Source organism: Otolemur garnettii, unplaced genomic scaffold (genome assembly GCF_000181295.1).
Source record: "Otolemur garnettii isolate 467f Iridium unplaced genomic scaffold, OtoGar3 scaffold00216, whole genome shotgun sequence".
NCBI lineage: Eukaryota > Metazoa > Chordata > Mammalia > Primates > Galagidae > Otolemur > Otolemur garnettii.
In genome coordinates, this window is record NW_003852611.1 from 611,472 (window position 1) to 634,370 (window position 22,899).

Here is a 22,899-nt window from a genome sequence, read left to right on the forward strand (position 1 = left end):
TAGTATTTGTTCCTTATTATTATTATTATTATTATTATTGTTTTGCAGTTTCGGCCAGGGCCGGGCTTGAACCTGCCACCCCCAGTGTATGGAGCCAGTGCCCTACTCCTTGAGCCACAGGTGCCTCCCGATTTGTCCCTTTCTAATTGCAGCGTGTGAGATAAGTTTTAAAAACTGCTCTGTACAAACCTTGTCAGGAGCCCTTTGTTAAAGTGTACCTCTAGGTCCAACACTAGTTTGGTGTGCTAGGATGCAGCCTAACTGGACTTTTAAACTATGCTTTTAAAAACCAAAGTTTTATCTACACATGTCTCCACATAGAGAAAAATGATAACAACCCAGGTGTCTGCAGTCGTGAGAGAAACTCCCCACATGTGCCATTTTATTTGACTGAGATGTCATGGGCTTGGGCTTCACTGGCCTCTTTCTGGGATTGGGGGGGGCAGGGTAACATTTTTCCCCCATTGGTACGGTTCTCCTTCACCTGCATATTCTATTTTGCCATTTGACAGCTGAGCAGAATGCAACTGTTACAGTTCTCGGGGGTCCTTGCAGACTCATTAGACAGAACTTCCATTTGCGCCCCCCCCCCAGAAGGATGCCTGCTGGGACAGACCCCACCACTCTCAGCTGCACAGGGTGTGGTGTTGAAGGGAACCTTGGAGAGAGGGAGTGGTCCCTGTCTCCTACATACTACACTGGCTATGCTTATCCTGGCAAAGCCTAGTGGAGAGCTGAGGCAACCATCCAGATAAATTCGGCTGAAAACCTGCTGTGGAAGAAAAAAGGTCCGAATTATCCTGGTTTGCCCTATGTATACATTAATCATATGCACTGGAGTCAGTCAGTCAGTACATCAAAATTTTCCCTGGGTAGACACAGCCCAAGTGTCCCAAAGAAAACATGAGCCATTTGCTTGGGCCCTGAATTTTGTGTTCCATTTCACTTGGTGAAAAACCAAGTGGAAGTTTTCAGATGTGAAGCCCACATTTCACTTCTTGGGATGGTGATCAGTAGCTGGGCAGCAACCTCAATGTTTGAAAGCAGCTGGGGAGGTGCCTCTCAGAGCTGCCTGGCTCTAAGGAAAAGAAGGAGAGACTGTGCCCTAGCTCCCATATTCTGGCTCACTCTCTGTTTTTCTCCCTCCTTTTCCCCTTTCTACCTTTTTATTCATGCCCTTATTTTTTCTTTCTCTGCCTTTTTTCTACTTTTTCTTTTACCTGTTTCTTTGCTTGCTTTCTCTCTCTCTTTATTGCCTATCCATCTCTTCCTTTGCACTCTCTCTCCCATCTCCTTCCACCTCCTTCCCCCCCCCCTTGCATCTTTTCTTTCTTTCTCCTTGTCTTTGGGAAAGAAACAAGAACCTAGCCATCTTGAAAAGTCTAAGGAAATGAGGAAGTGAGCAAATTGACAGAGTTCATAGATTTTTCCTTGCTAATCTTTAGCCAGGGAATTGTTGCTGGCATCTGGGAAGCAAGGGCCAAAAATAATCCCCCCGCCACCTTGGGGGTGCATGTCTGTGTCCCATGACTATGATTTGGAGCTTGATCCATTGGGCCCATGTCCGGGTGTGTATGCACAGTGAGCTAAGAATATGTTTGTACATTTTTAAAGAGTTGTAAGAGAAGAAGGATCAGAAGCAACACAGTCCATGTATGGTCCACAAAGTCTAACTATGAACTATTTGGAGTTTTACAGAGAAGGCCTCCTCCCACCCCCCGAATTAGAGAACAAGCAGGGTGGTGAGGTCTGGAAAAGTTCCAAATAAACTAAGCAGAAATAGGTCTCAAGTTAAGATGTTGCTAGCTCCTAGTTAGTGCAGTCCCTGACAGGCAGTGGGGTCTGCCCTGGTAAGGACTGTGGTTTTGTGGGAGACTTTTTAGAATCCTTCAGAAAATGTTTGAAAAAGCTTCTTACCACGAAGGGATAATAAAGAAATGTTTTTCAAAAAAAAAAAAAAAAGTCCTCAGATCCACAGCACATATGAATCCTCAGTTAATCTTGCCCTGACTTGTTCAGGCAAATCTAGCCACTGAGTAGCGTCAGTTCCTTAAAAGACTCTTTTTTTTCCACATAAAAATATAAGATATCCCTTAAGTAAAAGGTCACTAAGTCATTTCTTTGCAAACTCTGGTTTGACGTAACTTCTGATGACAGAAAAAACTAGGGAGGGAGGATTGTGTCTGATCGTCTCTGTTTCTCCAGACAAGTCTGTGAAGCCACAGCAGATTATCAGACATGAAGCAGAGCCAAGTACATTTACCCTATTTGTGATCTTCACAATTAGATAAGAAAAAACAAATCTTGAACACGGTTTTGATGAGGATGGTTCATTTGGTCTGAATTCATTTTTCACATTGTAAGTGCCAAGGCAAAGAAAATTTTTATTTGTTTATGTTGAGAGTTGACAGAGAGTCAGGATAACTAATATTCTGAAATAAAATTCACTGTCACTACCCGCTCCTTAGGAGGTGTGTACCTATGAGCGAAATCAAAAAAGATCACGCCAGCAGCATCAGTATTGTAGGAAATCAGGAAAGTCACTACCTAAAACCTTACGGAAAACCAAACAAATTCAATTTGGAAATCTTTTCCAGGGGCAGTTGCCTAAAACAAATTTCTGGGACAGTCAGAGGAGGCCTAAGATTGGATCTAGAAAATGGACTTGAAAATAAATTATGCTATTTATTAACAGAGCAAAAAGGCACACTGAAAGGGGGATAAAGAGACAGAATAAGAAGCAGAAAGAATGGCAACCTCAAGAAATTGCTTTTAATGGGATGCGTAGACTTTTCCAGAAGACCTCAATACTCTACTCATTCTCAGGCCTAAGTCTGCTTCTGATGTGGACAGAAGAATAAGGGAGGGAAAAAAACCCTCTGCATTCATGAATTTCTATGTGGTCTTGCTACTGACTACTCACCATCCAATTTCTGAAACTAATCAATTATCTCTTTATAAATTATTTTTGTGTTGCCACTTCCACTTATAGTAAGTTATCCAGAGCATGCAGCATTTTTTTCTTAAGTTAAAAGACAAATCCGTAGCCCTTAGACAAAGGCATACTTTTTATTACGTGGCCAGATTCAAATAATAATAGTTTGACGTTGTTAAACCCATAGCTATGTACAGCGTGTATTTATTAAAAGGAAATATTTGGTGAGACAGAGTGAATCAAAACAGTACTCGATGAATCTTTTGTGAATGTTAGCTAAGTGATAGCTATCAACAATGATATTTATAAAATCTACAAGTTTTATATCAGGACTTAAAATCAAGCCCACACAGTTTCCCCATGTGTCAAAGAAAAATATATTATTCACCACTATATAGTTGGGGAAAATATTAGACCTCTGGTTTAACTAGAGGCTTATAGTAGGTACTTTATAATGTAATCTCACTGAAAATCCTATTTGGATTATAAATGATGGTAAACACTAGCCTATCAGAAGGGTTATACAGGATGACTCTATCTTAGCTGATGTTGCTAAATCTTCTGGGTCTTGATTCTGTCTCTGGCAGATATAAAATTCTGTCTCTGTTTTCTGCCAAGAAGATTGAGGGTACAGAATGTTTATTTAGCCAGGGCCTGAGTGTGTGTATATGTGTGTGTGTGTGTGTGTATATGTGTGTGTGTAGGGGGCCTTTCTAACTGCATGTGATATTATTTGCCCTGCAGAAACCTTCCTCACCTTCTTCTCTTCCAAGTCCTTGCCTCGAGAATTCACAGTGAGCTGAGCTCAATTTCTTAGACAGGAGTTTTTCCCCTCTATTGACTAGTATGAAGGTCCTAATTCATTCTGATCAGGTTCGCTCAATGGTTATCACCAATTTGCTGAGAAGTTGTGAGTGCAGAGGACTTTATTTATTTACAGCTTTGCCTTTAGAGGCTATACTTCTAGTAATGAGGCCTTTACTTTTGCTTTTGCCTTTCACCTGTGGGTGGGGAGGGATGTATGACAGCGAGAGGAATCCACTCTGGAATGCTATCCACATACCTATCTACCTTCTCTTCTCCCTCCACCTCCTCACAGAGAACAGAGATAGGGAAGGGGAGAATAGTGACAGAAAAATAAAATGGAGAGTAGCAAAGAAAGTGAGCCTATAAAATGTCCTCCCTTTCTTCTTTTCTCCCTTCAAGCCCTAAAACCTTGTAACTAATTCCTACCAGGGCTTCCTCACTGAATACACAATAAAACCATTTGCTACTCACATAGTCTTCTGTGTTTCCGTCAGTACTTAATCTTATCCTGGTCTTCGACTATTTTTTTTTTTTTTTAAGATGCCTATTCTTTGTGTGACCCATATATTAGTGTGGAATTCTACACAATAAATTCTAATTTCTACAGCACGCTTTTATGAGAAATATTCAGTATATTTCTGGACGTACTGGAGTACAGAGTTTTCCCTTTTTTGACTTTAACATGAAGGGGATGGTAGACACATCTAATTTTATTCCATGTGAGTAAATTTCACACATTATGTTAAATTTCCATGGTTGTGCATGTTACCCCTGCCTCAAACTTTTTAGGTCACAGACTTTGGATTGCCTGGAAAAGATTGTATTACTACTCCCCAAGGACAACTTAATTGAATGGTGTCCAATCTGTTCAACTAGTAGAGGAGCTATTGGCAATGAATACGTACAGATTCATGTAGAAAAATGTTTTTTGCATGCCTCACTTCAGAAGTGACTGGGGATCATCTGACACCAGATGTATTCTCCAGTCATTTGTCATTTCATTGTCAGCACAATCGCATGCCTAGTACTAAGTATTAAAGAACTGAAGATTAGCCTAGTGAGGAAAGTCTAGCAAATGCAAGAATGTAATCAGACATTGTAATTTTTCCTTTAAGTTACTGAAGAAGCCCTAGGATTCTTGAGTGAGAGAAACTCGTGGAAAATTGAGAATAGCAAGAAATGAAAAGACAATTTGATACTTGAGAGGCCAAATTCATAAATATAATTTTAACAGACATGGTTGCTCAACCATAAGCATTTTTACTTCGCTATTGTATTTCTCCAGTATAATCACGCATGAATAACTCATCTATAGATCTCCACAGTCTTCCTATGAATACAAAGGGAAATTGAGGTAAAAAAACCATTGAAGGATTTTTTTTCTTCTTCCAAGTCTACTTAGATATCTCTAGCTTTTTCTGAAGCTTCAGGCAGAACTGGCTTAACTTATGATTGTTAATGAACATTGCATATGCATTTTCCTTGATTTCTCTTAAAGGGAAACAAAAACTACAGGATTTGGTTGTTTTCCTTTTTAGTCTTAGACTGTTACTTTCTCAATCTGACTGGTGACCCACAGCCTGATTCCACAACATTTTATATTTTTATGTTTTTTAATCTCTCCAGAAACACTGAGATAAGATGGGCCCAAGAGCCTAAAATGGTACTCATCCAAAAATGTCCCCAATCTCAGGATCTCAATTGCACAGCTGGGTTCTGTTGGTCACATGTCAGCTTCAGAGCACATCTGTTCATTCCTCAAGGATCCACTAGGCCCCATGAACACAATGTGCTCTGTGTAGAGTACTTTACGCCACAAAACCCAGCAGCTGCAGGGGTGAGAAAATCTCTACTTCTCAAGTTTGTGTCTCTAGGCAGTTTGAGTAGGGTGTTTTCTATCTGGCTTTCTCTTGGTTGCCTGTCACTTCTGACATTCAGATGCCTGTTGGCAACAAAGTTGCTTTTACTGTTCTTAGGGACAGATGTTTCTAGTCTGGGAAGAGACAGAACAAATTTTTACTGGAAAGTAGGAATTCTTGCCACATTTAGGCACCCAACCTGAGAAAACATAAGGAAGATCCTAGCCACAGGCTCAAGAATGGAAAGGTAGTCAGTGCCAGGAAAATAATGTCCAGATCGGAAGACTTAGTTTCAGCATTTAGGAAAAATATTTGCGTCAAATCTCACCATCTCTGCCGGTTCACGACGGCCAAAGAACCACCTACCCTTGGTAGGGCATGTGAGAAGGGTGCCGACACCTCCAGCTCACCTTGGAAAGTGACATTTCTGTATCCAGTATTTCTGAGAACTCTCAGATTGTATAAGCGAGAGAGAGAGAAAGAGAGACAGAGAAAGGGGGGAGAAATTTTCATGTGCTTTTGAAACTGTGTGCATTGGAAAGGTTTGTGTGTTGATGCGGTTAAGCAGGAATGCTGCAAGGTAAGAGCAGTGCAAAAGAAAATGAAGATACAAGAGAAGTGAAGACATTAAACACGAATGGGTTTGTGTCATAGACTTCATTAATTGGATTCATAGAAAATTATTATTGTACATCAAGAACGATCTTATGAAGTTTGCTTTTATAGTCCTCAAAGGCCTCATTGCTAGTTTTTGGAGGAAGGAGGAGTCTTAGGCCAACACATTTTAAATGAGATGTGAGGGACAAACACAGCTTATAATACTGTAACTAGGTTTTTTTCCCCCCGCAGGAATGTGTCTATATTTATATAGTATAACCTGTTAAATCTGTACCAATGGCTGCAAATACAGACCACAGAAGCTTCTTTAATAACACACATACACCAAGTCCAAAATGTTCTACTCTGTCATTCATGTGTAAATCAAGTATATTATTCATATACTTCATCTACTTCCTGAATGCGTGCTAAAAATGCCAAGGAAAAACTCGTTAATCGTGACATGGTGACTGCTCAGCTAGCTCTGAAATGTTGATGGAAAAGAAAAATTGTCAAAGGGCCTTTTTAAGAGCCTCCGCAGGTTCCACTCGCAAATCGGAATTCAGAGAACATGAATTTCCTCGTTCAGGAAGGAAGGATTAAAATCAAACACCCTCCAGTGGTTGCATCTAAAAACTGCATAGTTGTCCCAAATGGCTAACTTGTAAAAGGAATCTTCCTGTGTACCACCGAGGACTTAAGATCCAAGCCCCTACTCAGTCTGATGGCTGCACAATTTCAAAAATATTGAAATAATTTTCTATGAACCATAAAAATCTCTTCTCATTCTGATGATGTTGTCCTGGGTCTTTGGATGTTGAATTCTCTTTTCATTTTTTTTGTTTTTGTTTTTGGAGGCAGGGTATCACTCTGTCACCCGGGCTGGAGTGGAGTAGCACAATCATAGCTCACTGCAAACTCAAACTCTTGGGCGCAAGTGATCCTCCCACTTCAGTGTCCCAAGTAGCTGAAACTACAGGCATGCACTACCACACCTAGCTTACTTAAAGAAATTTTGTTTGTAGAGATGGGATCTCACCAGCCCAGGCTGATGTCAAACTCCTAGCCTCAAGCAATCCTCTCAAAGTACTGGGATTACAGGCATGAGCCTGACCTATGATGAAATCTTTTAAATGCCAAGGTAAACCAGGAGACTTTTGCCTATCATGTCTTATATAGTGTGTTATAGTTGGTCAAAATCATGTGGTTTTAGGGCTTGTGCAAGCCTCATACCCTGTGGTCAAGGAAGACTTTCAGACAATCTATGATGCACCCAAACAAATACAATAGAACCTCCACAACTGACTACATCTCTATATTAAGGTCATCCTTAAGTTGACCTAATTTTCATAGGCCAGACATGCACCAACTGTACATATCAGTACAGTAGGCCTAGTTCTTTAAGCTGACTACAACCTCCATATGTTGACCAGCTTGTTACAGTCTCTGGGGGGTCAACTTACAGAGGTTCTGCTATTACTGATTTTGAACAATTTAGCCAAACAGCCTTCATAAGGTATAAAATACTCTACTACCTATTTGGCTAAATTGATACAGTGGGTTGATTGAACTGATCTGTCAAGTCATCAAAATGGAGCTCTAAGAGGACAAAACTTTGGAATGCATCTTTCTCATTCTCATGCTTTCTGGATCTCACTGTCACCTACGCACAGTATCTGCCTCATTCGTTATATAAGAAGCAAATGTGGTCTACTGAGTCTTAGGCAAAGTGGATCACTTCTCTTCTGTGCTGTCTCCATTTCCTTTTTAAATGTGCTTATAATGATGAAGCACTGTTTTCTAGTTCAGAACAAGATAATCATTGTTGAAATGTTCAGACATTAAGACTGATATTTTTTAGTCATTTGTTGGGGTTGGTAAAGACTGTCTATCGTGGTGCCAACAATTATGGAATGCAAGAAAGCAGAAAGGCTGGTACGGCATTGAGTCCTATTGAAGATGATTTGACATGTAATATTGATTCCACTTTGATGATGATGTTACTTTAATACAATTTAGGATGTTATCACTCTAAAAATAGAATTGGGAAGAATTTCTAGATTTAACAAAATGTTCATATTCTTCTTAGTGAAGTATCACAAGAATGGAAAAGTAAGTATCCAATGTACTCCATACTAATATGGAGTCCGTGGACGATCTAATACATGCCCGAATAAGAAAAAACTCAGTTCAATTCAAGTTGGGGGGGATTGAGGGAGGGGGGAGAGGGAAAGAGAGAGGAAGAAAGAGGAGGGAGAGGGGAAGAGGGAGAGGGATTGGTGTGCTCCCACTTAATGGGCACAACATAAGGGTATATGGCACACCTCATGGGTACAGGACACAACTACAAGAGGGACTCCACGTTTGCACCCTCCTGGTAACCTGAAAAAAAATGTTCTTGGTAAAAAAAAAAAAAAAAAAAAAAATCACATAGCAATCTACTGAATTAGGCCCCAAATAGTAGAAGAGTGTTTTCTAAGTATTCTTTCTAATATCTGAAAAAGCAAAAGTAATATACTTATTAGCTCATTCTAAGAATTGAAATTCTTTTCATAAATTACCCACAATTTCTTTCTTCTAGTTGAAAGCGCCTTTTTAACTTTCCCATTTGCCTTGTCAAGGGAAAAGACCTTTCAGATACTGTCATGCAGGAAATTAATCCCTTATTTATTTCATTCTAACCATTTCCTCTTGTCTTAAACTAATACCATTCAAATCAAGTCAATAAGCATTGATGAAGCACATAATGGGCTTATGTCTTCTGCTAGATGACAATAGGGGCATGAAGATAAATGAGATAAAGTCCCTGTCCCCTGGAGTTGATAATCTTGCTGAGTAGATAAGACCTAAATAGATGAAAAGCTACATAAAATCATAAAGTAATACAAAACGTCACAGGAATACAAAATTCACTGTCAAACAAGTGATTATACACCATGAATTCTAGGGCTGGAGAGATTATTATGGGCTTTTCTACAAAGGCAATAATATGAAGAAGGATAAATAGGATTTGCAAAGGTACAGAAGATTAACATGAACAAAAGCATTGCACAGGCACACGAAGTTGTCAAAGGAACATTTTGGATAGAGTGGAGGGTATGAGCAGAAAAAAACTGTAGGGAACATGTTTAGGAGATAAATTTGGGCTGGCAGCACATTGTGGAAGTGTTTAGCTAAGGGTTAAGGATCTTATCCAACAGGAAATAGTGAACAATTAAAGTTTATTGAACATGGAAATGACATGATATTGGTAGGGCTAGAAGGATGGGAGGAAAGATAAGGAAAGTAAAGAGATAACCAAGATTGCTGGGGTAGGGTAATTAGGGCCTATGCTAGGATGGTAGAAGTGAGAATGGAAAAGAACAGGGATGCTAGATTTTGGAAAGAGACACAGAAGAATGAAAAACGACTCTAAGACATCAGGATGTTCCTTGGGGAATCAATGACTAGAGAATGATATTTCAAGTCATGAAAACTGGGGAGATTGCAGAAAGAAAAAATTGAAGATAGGGGCTGTGTCTGTGGCTCAAGGAGTAGGATGCTGGCCCCATATGCCAGGGGTGGCGGGGTCAAGCCCGGCCCCGGCCAAAACTGCAAAAAAAAAAAAAAAAAAAAGCAGAAGAAAAAGATTGAAGGCCACGGGAGACGCTTGGAGAATTATTGCATTTGTGGGACAGGGTGGACTAGTAATTACTGTCTTTATGTTTCTTTCCATGCATGTGTGTGTGCATACTAACCTGCACACACCAACATACATAAATACACAGGCAATATGAGAAAAGAGATGAACAGCAAAACTCAGCTGTTTCTATTCATCCCATGTCAAGTTTTCTGACGATGGTGGATGGCTGATAATCTGCACAAATGTTATGGAGGAACAGCATGACCTAGCAGAGTGAGAACAACGTCAAACACATCTAGCTAGGTTCCACCTCCACCTCTGTTTGCCTGCTGTCTGATCTTGAGTTCTGTGAGGCTTTGTTTCCTCATCTGGAAGATGTCAAAAAGCTGCTCTCTCTGAACACAGGTTGTTGTAAAAATGAAATGAAATAATGGATGGGAAAGCATGTTATGTACTGTCAAGTACCGAAAATACGAGCTTTATGATTTTGTTATTATCATGTGTGTTTAAATTAACAAGTTCGGATTTGTAGTTACCAGATATTGCCCCTTTCATAGTTATCAACAGAGACACGTATGCTAGCAAGTTCTAGCACTTTTATTTTCCATCAATGGCATTTTAAGCTCTTTGAGGGCAGGGACCATATCACAGGCTCCTCTGTATTCTCCTTACTCTTTACCATGTATGCACTCTAAACATTAATAGGAACAAAGTACACATTTTAACTTGAATCAGAATTTATTCTGAAAGGTCAAATGTAGCTTTAAATATGCAGCATAACTTAGAAGTAGCATTCAAACGCACAGTGTCCAGCTACCTCTTGAAAATAATTTATACACAGTGAGAGTGTTGTACCCAGTAGCCTCCTATACCTTTTTAAGTGGATTTTTCCATAAATCTCAGAGTGAGTGACAAGGCATAATGAGTAACAAGATTGAAAGGCATAGATTCATAATTATTAGTGACAATGGTTGTAAGTAAAAGCAGAAGCGCAATGACAGAAGTCTAGCTTTGGAATGGAAACATATGGAAAAGGCTTTAAGTAACTTTTACAATTTTTTTAAAGGTTCCTAATTTTTTTTAGAACACTAAGGAAATATAATTAAGAGTACCATGAAGGCACAATTTAGAAACCCCACCTCAAATATAAGTGAGAATGCCTTTAAAAAAAAAAATTTCCGATGCTAGAAAATCAGAACAGAGGCATAGGGGGAGAAATTGGAATTTAATAAAATCTCCTCTGAGAAACAACTGTCTAAATACTTGGCACTGATGTTCAGAAGTTTTCACATAACTTCCTAAAAGAAATGGAACATTTTAAATACAAAACTTGAAAGTACTTACTTCCACTTGGAATCAGGTCCCTTTCTGGGATGAAGAGTTTATATCCATAGTGTTTTTCTAGGACGTCTGGCAGTATTTCAAGAGCAAACTGCTCTTCTTCAGGATTGTCACAGTCTAAAGTATCTTGGTCCACTTTTGTGTAAGAGAGATAGGCATCATACTCCTTGTTGTCTTAAATATAAAGAACAACAAAAGGGTTGTAACTATTAGCAGGTTCTCTTTAAGTGCAACAAGTCTGTAAGTTCTTTTTTTATTTAAGCATATTTTCATATGTTTACTGGCCATTTGTGTGTTTCCATGACTTACCCTACTGTGTCATTGGGGAAAAATTACTATTTGTCCCTCATATATGTTGCAGTTTCCCCCTGTTTGTCATTCATCTTGGCTTTCAAATATTTTTTCCTTAACTTTTTTTTTTATTAAATCATAACTGTGTACATTAATGCATTTATGGGGTACAATGCGCTGATTTTATATACAATTTGGAAGGCTTACATCAAACTGATTAACACAGCCTTCATCTTACTTAAGTTTTAACAGGCTGGGATAGTATAATAATTACTGATTGTCTTTAATAACTGGAAAAAGTAAGTCACATGCCATGTTATAAGAAAAGTAATCCATTTCAAAATAACTTTGTCGTATATGAATTGGCACTCTTATGCAGTGATCTACCTCCAGTCAGAATAGAATAAAAGACAATTATTGTTTGTGGCTTTCAGTGACTACACACATTTGTGATGTTCAATGATGTGTGAATGATTAGCTCAGTGTGTTTGAATGCAGGACTAAACAGGCCAAAGTCATGGACTTGAACCCTTTATGTGCCAGTTGGCTTGACTCTGTTACTTGGTCACAGACTATACCTTGTTTGCACAAATATGTGCAAAAGATCCAACAGGGCCTGAGTCCTAGTGTGTGGAAGATCGAAATAATCCAGCCTCACTCCTGAGACACTACTCACAGCACATGCCACGCTTCCAGTTGGTTAGTGCAGTCATCCTCATATACAAAAAGCAGTTCATTACCAAATATCAGACACAACAGCTGGGTTTTACATAAGTGCATTGCCTGTTTTTCTTGTTCAGTCCATGGCCAACTAATTTGACACAAGCTTCCAAAAGAAGCCTTTGTTTCAAAATATACATCCTTCCAAGATTGCCAAATTAGGTTTTCCCTTCACACATCTAGTCAGGGAGTTAACTGTGTTTTGCGAGTGTATTTTTTTTCCTCCTTTGCTGTATTGGCTTGGAGCCAGTCTCTCTAAAGAGAAAATGTGCATGTATGCATGCATTTTTTCCTGCAAAATGTTAATGAACACAGCTATTCAAGATATTAGTCCCCATAGGTTTTCAAAGGGTCACACTGGAAAAGTTATAGTTGGATTTTCAAAATTCCCTTATGTATAGAGAAATTATTTTTAAAAGTTAATGTAGTGAGCACAGACTCACGTGGAACTATAAAGAAACCAGTTTACTTCCACATAATAATTTTGAAGACCAGTAAGCATTTCAGTATTTGTTTCTAAAAACACATCAATATTTTCTATTCAAACAGATCTAATTAGAATATAGCTAAAATCTTACCAAAAGGTAATTTATAAAATGAAGCAGCCATTCACTTACTAATGCCATTACCTCCCTACATCACAATTTGGTTCTACCTTTTGGAGGAGGAATAAATTATATACATACAATGAAATACTGATAGCTTATTTAGGAGTAGGCAAGGCTCCCTGACTACCACAGATATTTGAGGTAGCATTATGTTGTTTGAATTGTAGTAAGATTCCAGCTTTCACTACCCCAACATGAAAGGAACTCTAATTATTTATGTTAAGATGGTGCCTGAAACCAAGAGGAAGGGTTAATACTTTTAAAGTCCTCTGGCTGTAAAAGGCTTCCATAAGCCTTGGTTGGGTTACTTGATTGTCTAGAAGCAGATGCACATGAAGGACTGCCCTGGATAGTTGAGGAGATCATTTGGCTTACAAATTGGGCACATTCCACTGTTGTGCATAAAATTTCACTTGGAAGTGAGAATGTTCATAAGCAATGCTAATGTAAGAACCTCCTGGTAATCCTAGCACCTCTGCCCCTGTTCCAATCAAGTGCAGGATGCACCTGCAGGCCCTTGACTTTCTCCAGCTATAATTACTCACCTGGGACTCTGAGCTGCCGATGATACACAGCTGGAAGAATAAAATAGGCCAAAGGACAAACAACTCCATTCTTATGAGCAGAATATATTTCATTGTTCTTGCTGGAGAGTGTTGCTGCCTCACACTCCATAATATTAGACTAGAGCCTTGTTGCTTTGACTTTTATAACTTCTCTATCTCACAAACCTCCCTAAATCCAACCGCTTACTAATTCACTCAACAATAATTTGTTGAGCATCTATTATGAGCTAGCCATATGCAATGGCTACTTGACTTCTTCACCCATGTGACCAGACCTTCTAGACTACAATCCCATTGCTTGTCCTGTCTATTTGCCCTACAAACATATCTAAACTTACATAATCCTGGTTCTGTCCTTACGGACTCCATGTATATCCCGATATTGCAGGTCAAGGCTATGAAGAAGACTCTCCCCTAGAGTAGTATTTCTACATTCGCATGTTCCAAATCAAGTTATAATAAAGAACTGGGATGTCTTTGACGTGTTTAACACCCAACATGTTTGAATTACACATTTTACCTAGCATCCGAGAAGCAAATCATTCATTGGAAAATGATCACTTCTGGTCCCCGTTGTGTCCCTTTAAGATGAACTAAAGGTGAAGAGCTTATGGTGGCTGGCCGGAACAGGAAAAGAGCTCTCAAAGCCACCATGTCAAATGTCCCAGAAGCTCTAGGATGCCAGCTAGTGAGCCAACAGTGACGCAGATGCCACAGTTTAAAAAATGCACTTCAGCCTATGTAGACAGCCAAGAAAACCTCATGAATAGTTGCAGCTGTTGCTCACAAAGAGGGGCAAGATGGATAGTACAGCATGATGCAAATAAGGGGAACAGCAAGGCCTGAAAATTGTTTTAATACTGGGAGGCACTTCAGCGACACCACTCTTCCAAGTCAGGGCTAATGAGCCTTCCTCTGTGCTAATTCATGCTGACTAAGCTCATGTGAGGAACTGGAAAGCAGAGCACAACCCAGACAGAGAATGACAAGGAAGAGGTCTGGCACGGTGGGCACCGTAGGTATGTTGTTCCTAATGAGGACAGAAGTTAGGAGGAAGGGAACTTAACTTGCTGTGGAAGAATTTTCCTTGCTGTCACACCTGTCCTTCTCTGTTCATAAATCTAATTTTAATCATGTTCACTATCAAGAAGCCCTTACTGTTTAGAATCTAGTTGTTCCTCGGCTCTGCTAAACCCTCAGCACAGAGACTATGTGACCTTGTCGACTATTATATACTTAGTACATATGTGTACTACCACAGTGCCTGTGTGTGGAATGTTGACCCAGATGAAGAATATAAGTAAATGTATCATCCATACTGGCTGCCACAGAATAGACACTTAATAAATATTTAATGACTCAAAAACTGAAAAGTTGAATAAACAAAGCAATCATTATTGGGTGGGATGAAATGAATTAAATTTTGAAAATGGCTAAGAAGTCAAACTTTCTTAGATGGATTTTATTTTATAAAAATAACGCATTTGGGGGGTGGCGCCTGTGGCTCAGAGGAGTAGGGCGTGGGCCCCATATACCAGAAGTGGCGGGTCCAAACCCAGACCCGGTCAAAAACTGTAAAAAAAAAAAAAGAAATACAACACACATTTTTGACTTGGTGACCATAGCACAGTGGTTACAGTGCCGGCCACATGCACTGCAGCTGGCGGGTTTGAACCTGGCCTGGGCCAGCTAAATAACAATGACAAATGCAACAAAAAAATAGCCAGGCATTGTGGCCGGCGCCTGTAGTCCCTGTTATCTGGGAGGCTGAGGCAAGACAATCGCTTAAGCCCAGGAGTTTGAGGTTGCTGTGAGCTGTGATGCCACGGCATTCTACTGAGGGTGACATACTGAGACTTTGTCTCTAAAACAAAACAAAACAAATTTTTATAAGAACTTTCAGCAAATGCCACTATAGATGTGGTCAAAGAGAAAACATGAAGAAAAAGTATGTGGATAAAGTTAAGTTGTGTCTATAAGATGCTAAAATATTTAAATGTATGAATAAAAAAATTGGTAGATTATCTGGCTGGCATTTGGCATTATGCAACTAGATATTTCTAAAAAAGCATTAAAATTAATTTATTCATCCTCACCACATCGCTGCTGGCTTTTTTATTCTCTCTTCAGCTGGTACAGAGGTTGTGTACTTAAGGTTAACTAACTTTAAAGGACCCTCTCTCCATATTGCATTTCCCCCCAAACAATAGGTTTAGAGTCAATGCATACAATTCTCTAATTAAAATGCTCTATGTAACTGGATACCTTTGACCACATGGGCCACGTAGGAGAAAAAGATGTAAAATGGAATACAGTAGAACGTCTCTGTAAGTTGACCACCCAAGGGACTGTGAAAAACTGGTCAATATACAGAGGTGGTTGACATAAGGAACTAGGCCTACTCTGCTGATACGTACATGTAGTGTATGCCCGATCTATGAAAATAAGGTCAACTTAAGGGGGTGGTCAATGTAGGGAGGTGGTCACCTATGGAGCTTCCTCTGTATTTGATCCCTGAAAACTTCTACCATATTAGTATGAACATAATCTTACACGTACATACTACAATTGATCAGTTAGTCTTGGTCATTGGGTACAAGTGATAAAAGTCATTAATTATTGCAGATTAACCTAATAAATTCTATCATCTCTTATCGACATTAAAAATTGCTTTTAATCAGGACTCAAAACAAATGAATCATAGGAACCTTCCTCCCTTTCATGTTCTTTTACATAGACAACGCATCTTTTACTTTACCCACTAGATACATTAGCCACTTGTCGGCACCTGAGAACCACTGACATTTTCTTTAATAACATATACCACCTTGTTATTTTCTATGTACAGGTAAAAAGTCACATTTTCCAATGTTAATTGTAGTACACAGGAACTGAGAGTAATTGACCACATGTTCACATATATTGGTAGAGTATGTCATAATTATTGAAACAGGCTCTAACTTCTCATTCTGAAGATAATCCCTGAATAAAAATCTGTAGTACTTGCTGGGTAAATGTGTAGATTCAAACATGAGCATACATATATACAAAGAGGATTTCTCTAATTTACTGTGAAAACATGAAAGTCCACTAAAATCAACTCATACCATTGTTTACAAAAGACGTAGCAATAAAACCAAAATCAAAGATTCCTCAAAAATTTTGCTGTTGTATCACGATAAATATAAAAACAAAATCTTTAATTCCTTTCCTTTGATGTAAGATCATCAACTCAAAAAGATAAGCAAAAGCTATAATGTTTTTTTCAAGCTATAATGTTTACTAACTTCAGTACAATGAAAAATAAGTTTCCAATCTGCCTTTTAAAAGTAATTATTTCCAAATTGGACTCTTTTAAAAAAATTTTTTGGCTTACCCATGGCATTCTAAACATTTCCAAGGTTTATAGTATTTGGGAAAGGAGTGACATGTCATCATTTCTTTGTTGCAAACTTGGCAATTTATCTTGAAAAAGTTAAAGCATTTTTGAATGTTTGAATAAACAAGGCTCAGTACAATGCTTTATTGATATTTCATTCAAGAGATTTCTAAAAGTCATAAACAGCAAACCAAAGAAAATTATAAGCTACACTCTGAATTTTTATCCTTTGTTTGAGACTGCTGTAATAAGCATCCAAAATATATAGGTCTATGTACTTGGAGCTTTAAAAGTACTATCTCTATAGCTTTTAATCTTTTTCTCCCATGATTGTTTTACAGATGGCAGTGATGGCTAAAAATGATTTGTACCTGAATTTGATTTTCTGAACAAAAAGTGGAACGGATTTTTAATTTGTTTCTTGCTAAGGAGAAGGAGTATGACAGCAATTGTTTTATCTCCTGCCCAGCTAATGTCTCCTTGTTAAACTTTTATCTGGAAATAATTTTAAATGTATAGGAACATTACAAAGATAAAGTCATTTCAAAAAATATACATATAGGCTTCACCAGCATTTACCTTCTATTAATATTTTCTCTTCTTTTCTCTTTTTCTGTCTTTTTCCCCCAGTTGGGAAAGTTTTTTTTTTATTTGTTTATTTGTTTCAGAGGAATAAAAGTGTACCCCCCTGAGTGAAGGGCCCAATTACAACTTGGACTTTATCTAACAAATGCAAACAATGTAACCTTTCCTCTTTTTCTTGATAGATAAATAATCTACGTCTGAGCTACTTGTGGATTCAGTGTCTATATCCTAAGAATAGGTATATGCTCTTAACTAATCACAAATGCATGCCTGTTAATTGAATTTGAACAGTAAGAGATAGCTTACCATCAGCAGTTTCATCACTTCCAAAACGCTGTCTGTAGAAGAGCATCAGTTCAATATGGTAGCATTTGTAGATGACTACTAGCAGTATAAGGAGGAGGAATATAGCTCCCAGGCCCCCTGCAAGCTCAATTTTGTAGATTAAATCTGGAGAAAACAGAATAAATAGGAAAAGGATATTAAATTAGCAACACTTGGGATCTTTCCATATTTTTCTAGTCTGAAAGATCATCCATTCTGCTTTTCCTTCCAGAAGAATCTTGCTTAATGAAGTAGTTTTACTCTTGATACCTTATATGATTCAAACTTTTGTAGAATTAAATCTCTTCAAAGATTCGATTGGTTTACTATTAAAAGTGGTAAGTCTATCTGGAAAGGAATACTTACACCAAATTTGTTTTGGACATGTCTATAACAGATTTCACATACATACACTTGCTTTAAGTGTATGTCAGAGAACTATTAAAGCTGCTCTATTCTAGGTTCAGGGCCAATATTTTCTCATTTCTGTTAAACTATCTTATTGGCTTAGCAAAATTACTACTTCGCAGGCCACAGGCCCTATTCTTCTATAGGAAACAACATTATAAAATTAGTTTCAAAATAAAATAAAATCTAATGAGTTTGCAGAATTTAACTGTTTCTTTTAATCCCAGTGGAACAATATCTAATACAAGGTAAGCAGGGGTAAATTAGCTTATCCATTTCCCCTACTTATTTGAATAAATGACTCTAATAAGTATGTGATATAATATGCCCAGTGGAGCTAAAACAGAACGAGAAATCCAGGCTAATCACTTGGCTTCTTTGACTAACACTGGGTTGCTTGGTAGCAGCCTTAGGTTGCTCCAGTGGGGGCTTTCCTAGAACTCTGGGCATTGGAAGAGTTAAATCAACACATAATGGATAAAGACATAAATTCTCCCAGCATTAGAGAACAGTGACTTACCTGTAGCTTAATTAGTGACATTAACCAATCTAAAGAGTGTATCATCAGAAGAGGGGAAGGTATCATGGAATTTATGGAAATGGAAAGTCAGGGAAGAATTTCGAATGAGAGTTCAGCAATGATTAGGAAAGAAATGCTAAAACTGGGAGAAACAAGACTAGAGACATACTTTCCATTGTGGGACCAGGACATTGGGGTCATCATAATTCAATGAAATTGCCTATAAGATTAGCTAACCTGCCTTTCATCTCATTGCATAAGTACCAATGACTCTTTTGTTACTAATTCAGCTTACCCTGTAACTAGAAACTGGAAAAGGGGGTGACATTCTAGTTTGTACATTAGTTCCTTGTGAGTTTGGTTGGCATCAGTCAGTCTTCCTGAATGTATCAATTCTAAGGCACTGTCAAAGTCAAATTGCTGACCATGACAGGCTATCACTCTTGAAAACGAGATAGTCAACCTTTCTTTGTGAATGTCCCTATCTCTATATAGGATTATTGTTTAAGAAACATTAGTCAGGCTTCACATAATAAGTAAGATGTATTTAGCACATTATAGATTATAAAAGAGAAATAAAACATATAATACATATAAGTAATACATTATAGATAACAATTTCAACCAGTCTTATCTACCAGGGCTCTCTAACCTTTTTTCTTCTCACACATTAAAAGAAGAGTTGTCTTGGGCCACACATTAAATATACAAACACTAATAAAAGCTGATAAGCATTTAAAAAAGCACAATTGTCACAATATCCAGCACCACAGATACACGAAATAGTTCTCACATAATCTGCATGCAGCCTGGGGCTGCAGGTTGGACACCTTTGCAAATCTAAATAATCCTTTGGGCAAGAATATTGCTCCAAATCTATAGATGAAGCAGATGAGACTCAGTAGTTTACATCACTTACTCAAGGTCATACACCTAAAAAGTAGCCAAATTGGGATGGGCGGTGCCTGTGGCTCAAAGGAGTAAGGCATCGGCCCCATATACCGGAGATGGTGGGTTCAAACCCAGCCCCGGCCAAAAACTGCAAAAAAAAAAGGAGCCAAATTGGGACATAAGTCCAGGTCTCCTAAGTTGAAAATCAAGGCTCTTTTTCTTACACCACGGCTTTATACACACTCCAGTGTATAAAGTGTGTAAGTGACAACAGAAAGCCTTCTACCTGTTCTTCCATAGAACATGTGCTCCTTGACAACATGCGACTTACAGCAAATTTTGACCGCTTCTGCCCTTTTAGTTCTAAGGGAGGAAGATAAACCCCAATTCATCAGGCAGAATGAAAGACCTGGGAGCTCTCAGCCACTTCATTGAAAGGTACTGCAGAATCATGTAGCGATAGCCAGAGCTATCCCAGCGATAGCCAGGGCTATCCAGGCTTCCCTGGAGTCCAACATATGAAGAGAAGTGTTAGGTTTTGTGGGGAGAGAGGGAATTTAGCCTTGGAAAAGAAGTGGAGTAAAAGAAGAGATGATGATTGCCAGACACAGCACAGCCAATGAGGAGAGTCATAGAGTGGAACTGTAAGAAACACAAATAAATATCGCTGACGTTGAGTAAGAGAGTGGGGGAAGGATGGAAAAGGAGAGAATGAGGCTGCTGTGTAGGACAAAATGTAACCAACAAGGACGATTATGAGGGGACACACGGTGAGTAGAGATAGAAAATTGCCATCTCTCCTTCTTGCCTGCTGCAAGGGGTGGTCATTTTGAAAATAAAGTCACCAAATTTCAGGGAAAAAAAAAATCCCACCACACGTTAGTGCTTCCTCCTTCCCTCTTTATAGAAAGTGGCTCCCCCAAAACCACTGCCTTCCTTAATGTGGGAAATAAAGCAGGCTTGCTTATTAAGCCTCTGTGAGCTACAAATCACAATTTTTCCCTGTTTCTCACATCTTACATTAATTAAACATTATTAATATTTAATATTAAATTGATGGAGGAATATGGTTTCCTCTGTTATCCTGAAAATCAACTTCTCTTTCATCTTGGGGCATTGATTGACCTGATCCATTTTTTTTTTTTTAATGTTGTAAGATGTTCATTTTCTGCTGTGAATTTTTTGGTCTCTTTTTTTGGTTTCTCTCTCTCTCCCTGGTAAGAACAGCTTTCAACTGTTTTCAAAGTCAGGGAATGGGAAGTTTTTCAGCAATTTCTATGTTATTTACAGAGGAGAGTTGCTATTAGGTAGATGGAAAACTTCAGCAGCAGGAACAATTTGTACTCTCAAGTAGCAGACACCTTTTTCAGCAGCAAATTTATGGAAGAAAACCGTGGTTTAAAAAGTATCTTTGTGGTTTTGGGGTCCATGTTATAAAAATGTCTTTGAACGATATTATGTAATGATGGCTGTTTAAGTTGAAAACTGTGGACCTAGGCCCTGAGACTCAACCACTACTCTTTGATTCAGCCCAGGCAGTCACATCAAAGGGAAACATCTATCCTATAATCAGAGGGCAGAATTGCCATCACCCAAATGACACCTGGCTTTTCTTTTGTCTTCTATTTTCAATTGCCATTTTCAATCTCAGCAGGATCTATACTTCTAGGAACATTTCCTGACTGAGAACCTAAAAGTCATTTTATTTGGGTTGTGTCTTGTATACACTTCACGAAGATAGCTGTCGCCAGAACAACAAATATTTACGGGGTTATCACTTTTTCTAGGCACCCTAAGTACAAGTCTAGCTCTTTTTAATTTTCTTAGTTGGAATATAAATATTTTTTTCACAGTGAGCACAAAGATCACATGTTATAGGATGGAACAAATAGCAATTAAAGCCAAGGAACTGGGGAGAGGGAAGACTGGAATCTTGGAGCTTGCTCAGCTGACTCATAAGTTGGGAAACAGGTTAGAAGATCCCACCAGAGGGCTTCTGTCATGATAGGAATGTTTGTTCCAAATACATGTGTTGAAACCTAACCCCCTAGGTGATGATACGGAAAGGGAGACCTTTGAGGTGTGATTAGGTCATGAGGATGGAGCCTTCCTGAGTGGGACTAGTGTCCTTATAAGAGGAGTCCGAGGGAGACTGTTTGCTCCAACTGCCATATAAAATCACATAGAAGGTGTCATCTCTGAGGAATGGACCTTTGTCAGATGGCACATTTGTTGGTGCCTTCGTCTTGGACTTCCCAGCCTCCAGAACTGTGAAAGAATAAATTTCTGTTGTTTATATACTACCAGTCTAAGGTATCTTGCTACAGCATCAAACAGACTAAGAACTTGGTATTGGGCGGGGGAGTGTACTGCTATAACAGATACCTAAAGATGTGAAACCAACTTTGGAGGTGTGTAATGGGTAATGGTGAGAAAAGTTTCAAGGTATATTGCTGTGAAATGTGCTGAAAGAATGATTCTGGTGAGGGCTCAGAAGTGGAGGAAAGCAGCAGAGAAAGCCTCAATTTATTCAGAGATTACCTATGTGGTTGTGATCAGAATGCTGGTAAAAATATGGATGATAAAGACCATTTGGGTGACGTGTCAGATGAAAATGAGGAATGAGTCTTTATCAGACCCAAATCTGCTGACTCTTGATCTTGCACATTCCAGCCTCTAGAACTGTAAACAATACATTTCTGTTGTTTATAAATTACCCAGTCTAAGGTATTTTGTTATAGCAGCCTGGATAGATTAAGAAAGCTTCCTATATACGTTTTGAGGTGCCAGGGTGGAGCAGTAGCAGATTCCTGGAAATGCCTCTGATTTGTGAGAAAGTGAGTTTGTACAGAGAAGCAGAAATAACTATTAGGATTTCTTTAGCCTAAGTTCATGCTCTTGGCTCACCAAAGAAAAAAATTAGTATGGACCTCTTACTGAAATTCTAGTTGTACTTGCTGGGAAATAGTTCACCAGAGAATAAGGAAGTGGTATGTGCAGTAGACGATGCATGGGTAAGGAATATCTTACTTTCAAAAACCTGATCTTGTTAATCAGATATATCAGAGGTTAAGTTTTCATTTTTAAAAGGCCTTTTTGGGTAGCACCTGTGGCTCAAAGGAGTAGGGCGCCGGCCACATATGCTAGAGGTGGCGGGTTCAAACCCAGCACCGGCCAAAAACTGAAAAAAAAAAAAAAAAAAAGGCCTTTTCACCTTATGAAAGGATTCATCACATCATGATCACTTAGGGCATTTTAAAAACTTGCCTTGCAGCTCATCAAGAAGTTATTGTTCTGGCTCGGCGCTTGTGGCTCAAGTGGCTAAGGCTCTAGCCACATACACCTAAGGTGGCAGGTTTGAATCCAGCCCACGCCTGCCAAACAATGATGGCTGCAACCAAAAAATAGTCAAGTGTTGTGGTGGGCGCCTGTAGTCCCAGCTACTT

General features: G+C 38.8%; 1 protein-coding gene across 1 annotated transcript in view; it reads right to left on the reverse strand.

Annotated features, from left to right (window-relative positions):
- Window positions 1–22,899, reverse strand: part of IL1RAPL2 (interleukin 1 receptor accessory protein like 2) — a 1,213,983-nt gene that overhangs the window by 3,092 nt on the left and 1,187,992 nt on the right. Inside the window, exons 9-10 of the mRNA XM_003801635.1 lie at window positions 17,617–17,760; window positions 11,165–11,335 (exon numbers count right to left, since the gene is read on the reverse strand). Of these exons, the coding sequence (XP_003801683.1) occupies window positions 11,165–11,335; window positions 17,617–17,760 (315 nt within the window). The remainder of the gene's footprint in view (window positions 1–11,164; window positions 11,336–17,616; window positions 17,761–22,899) is intronic.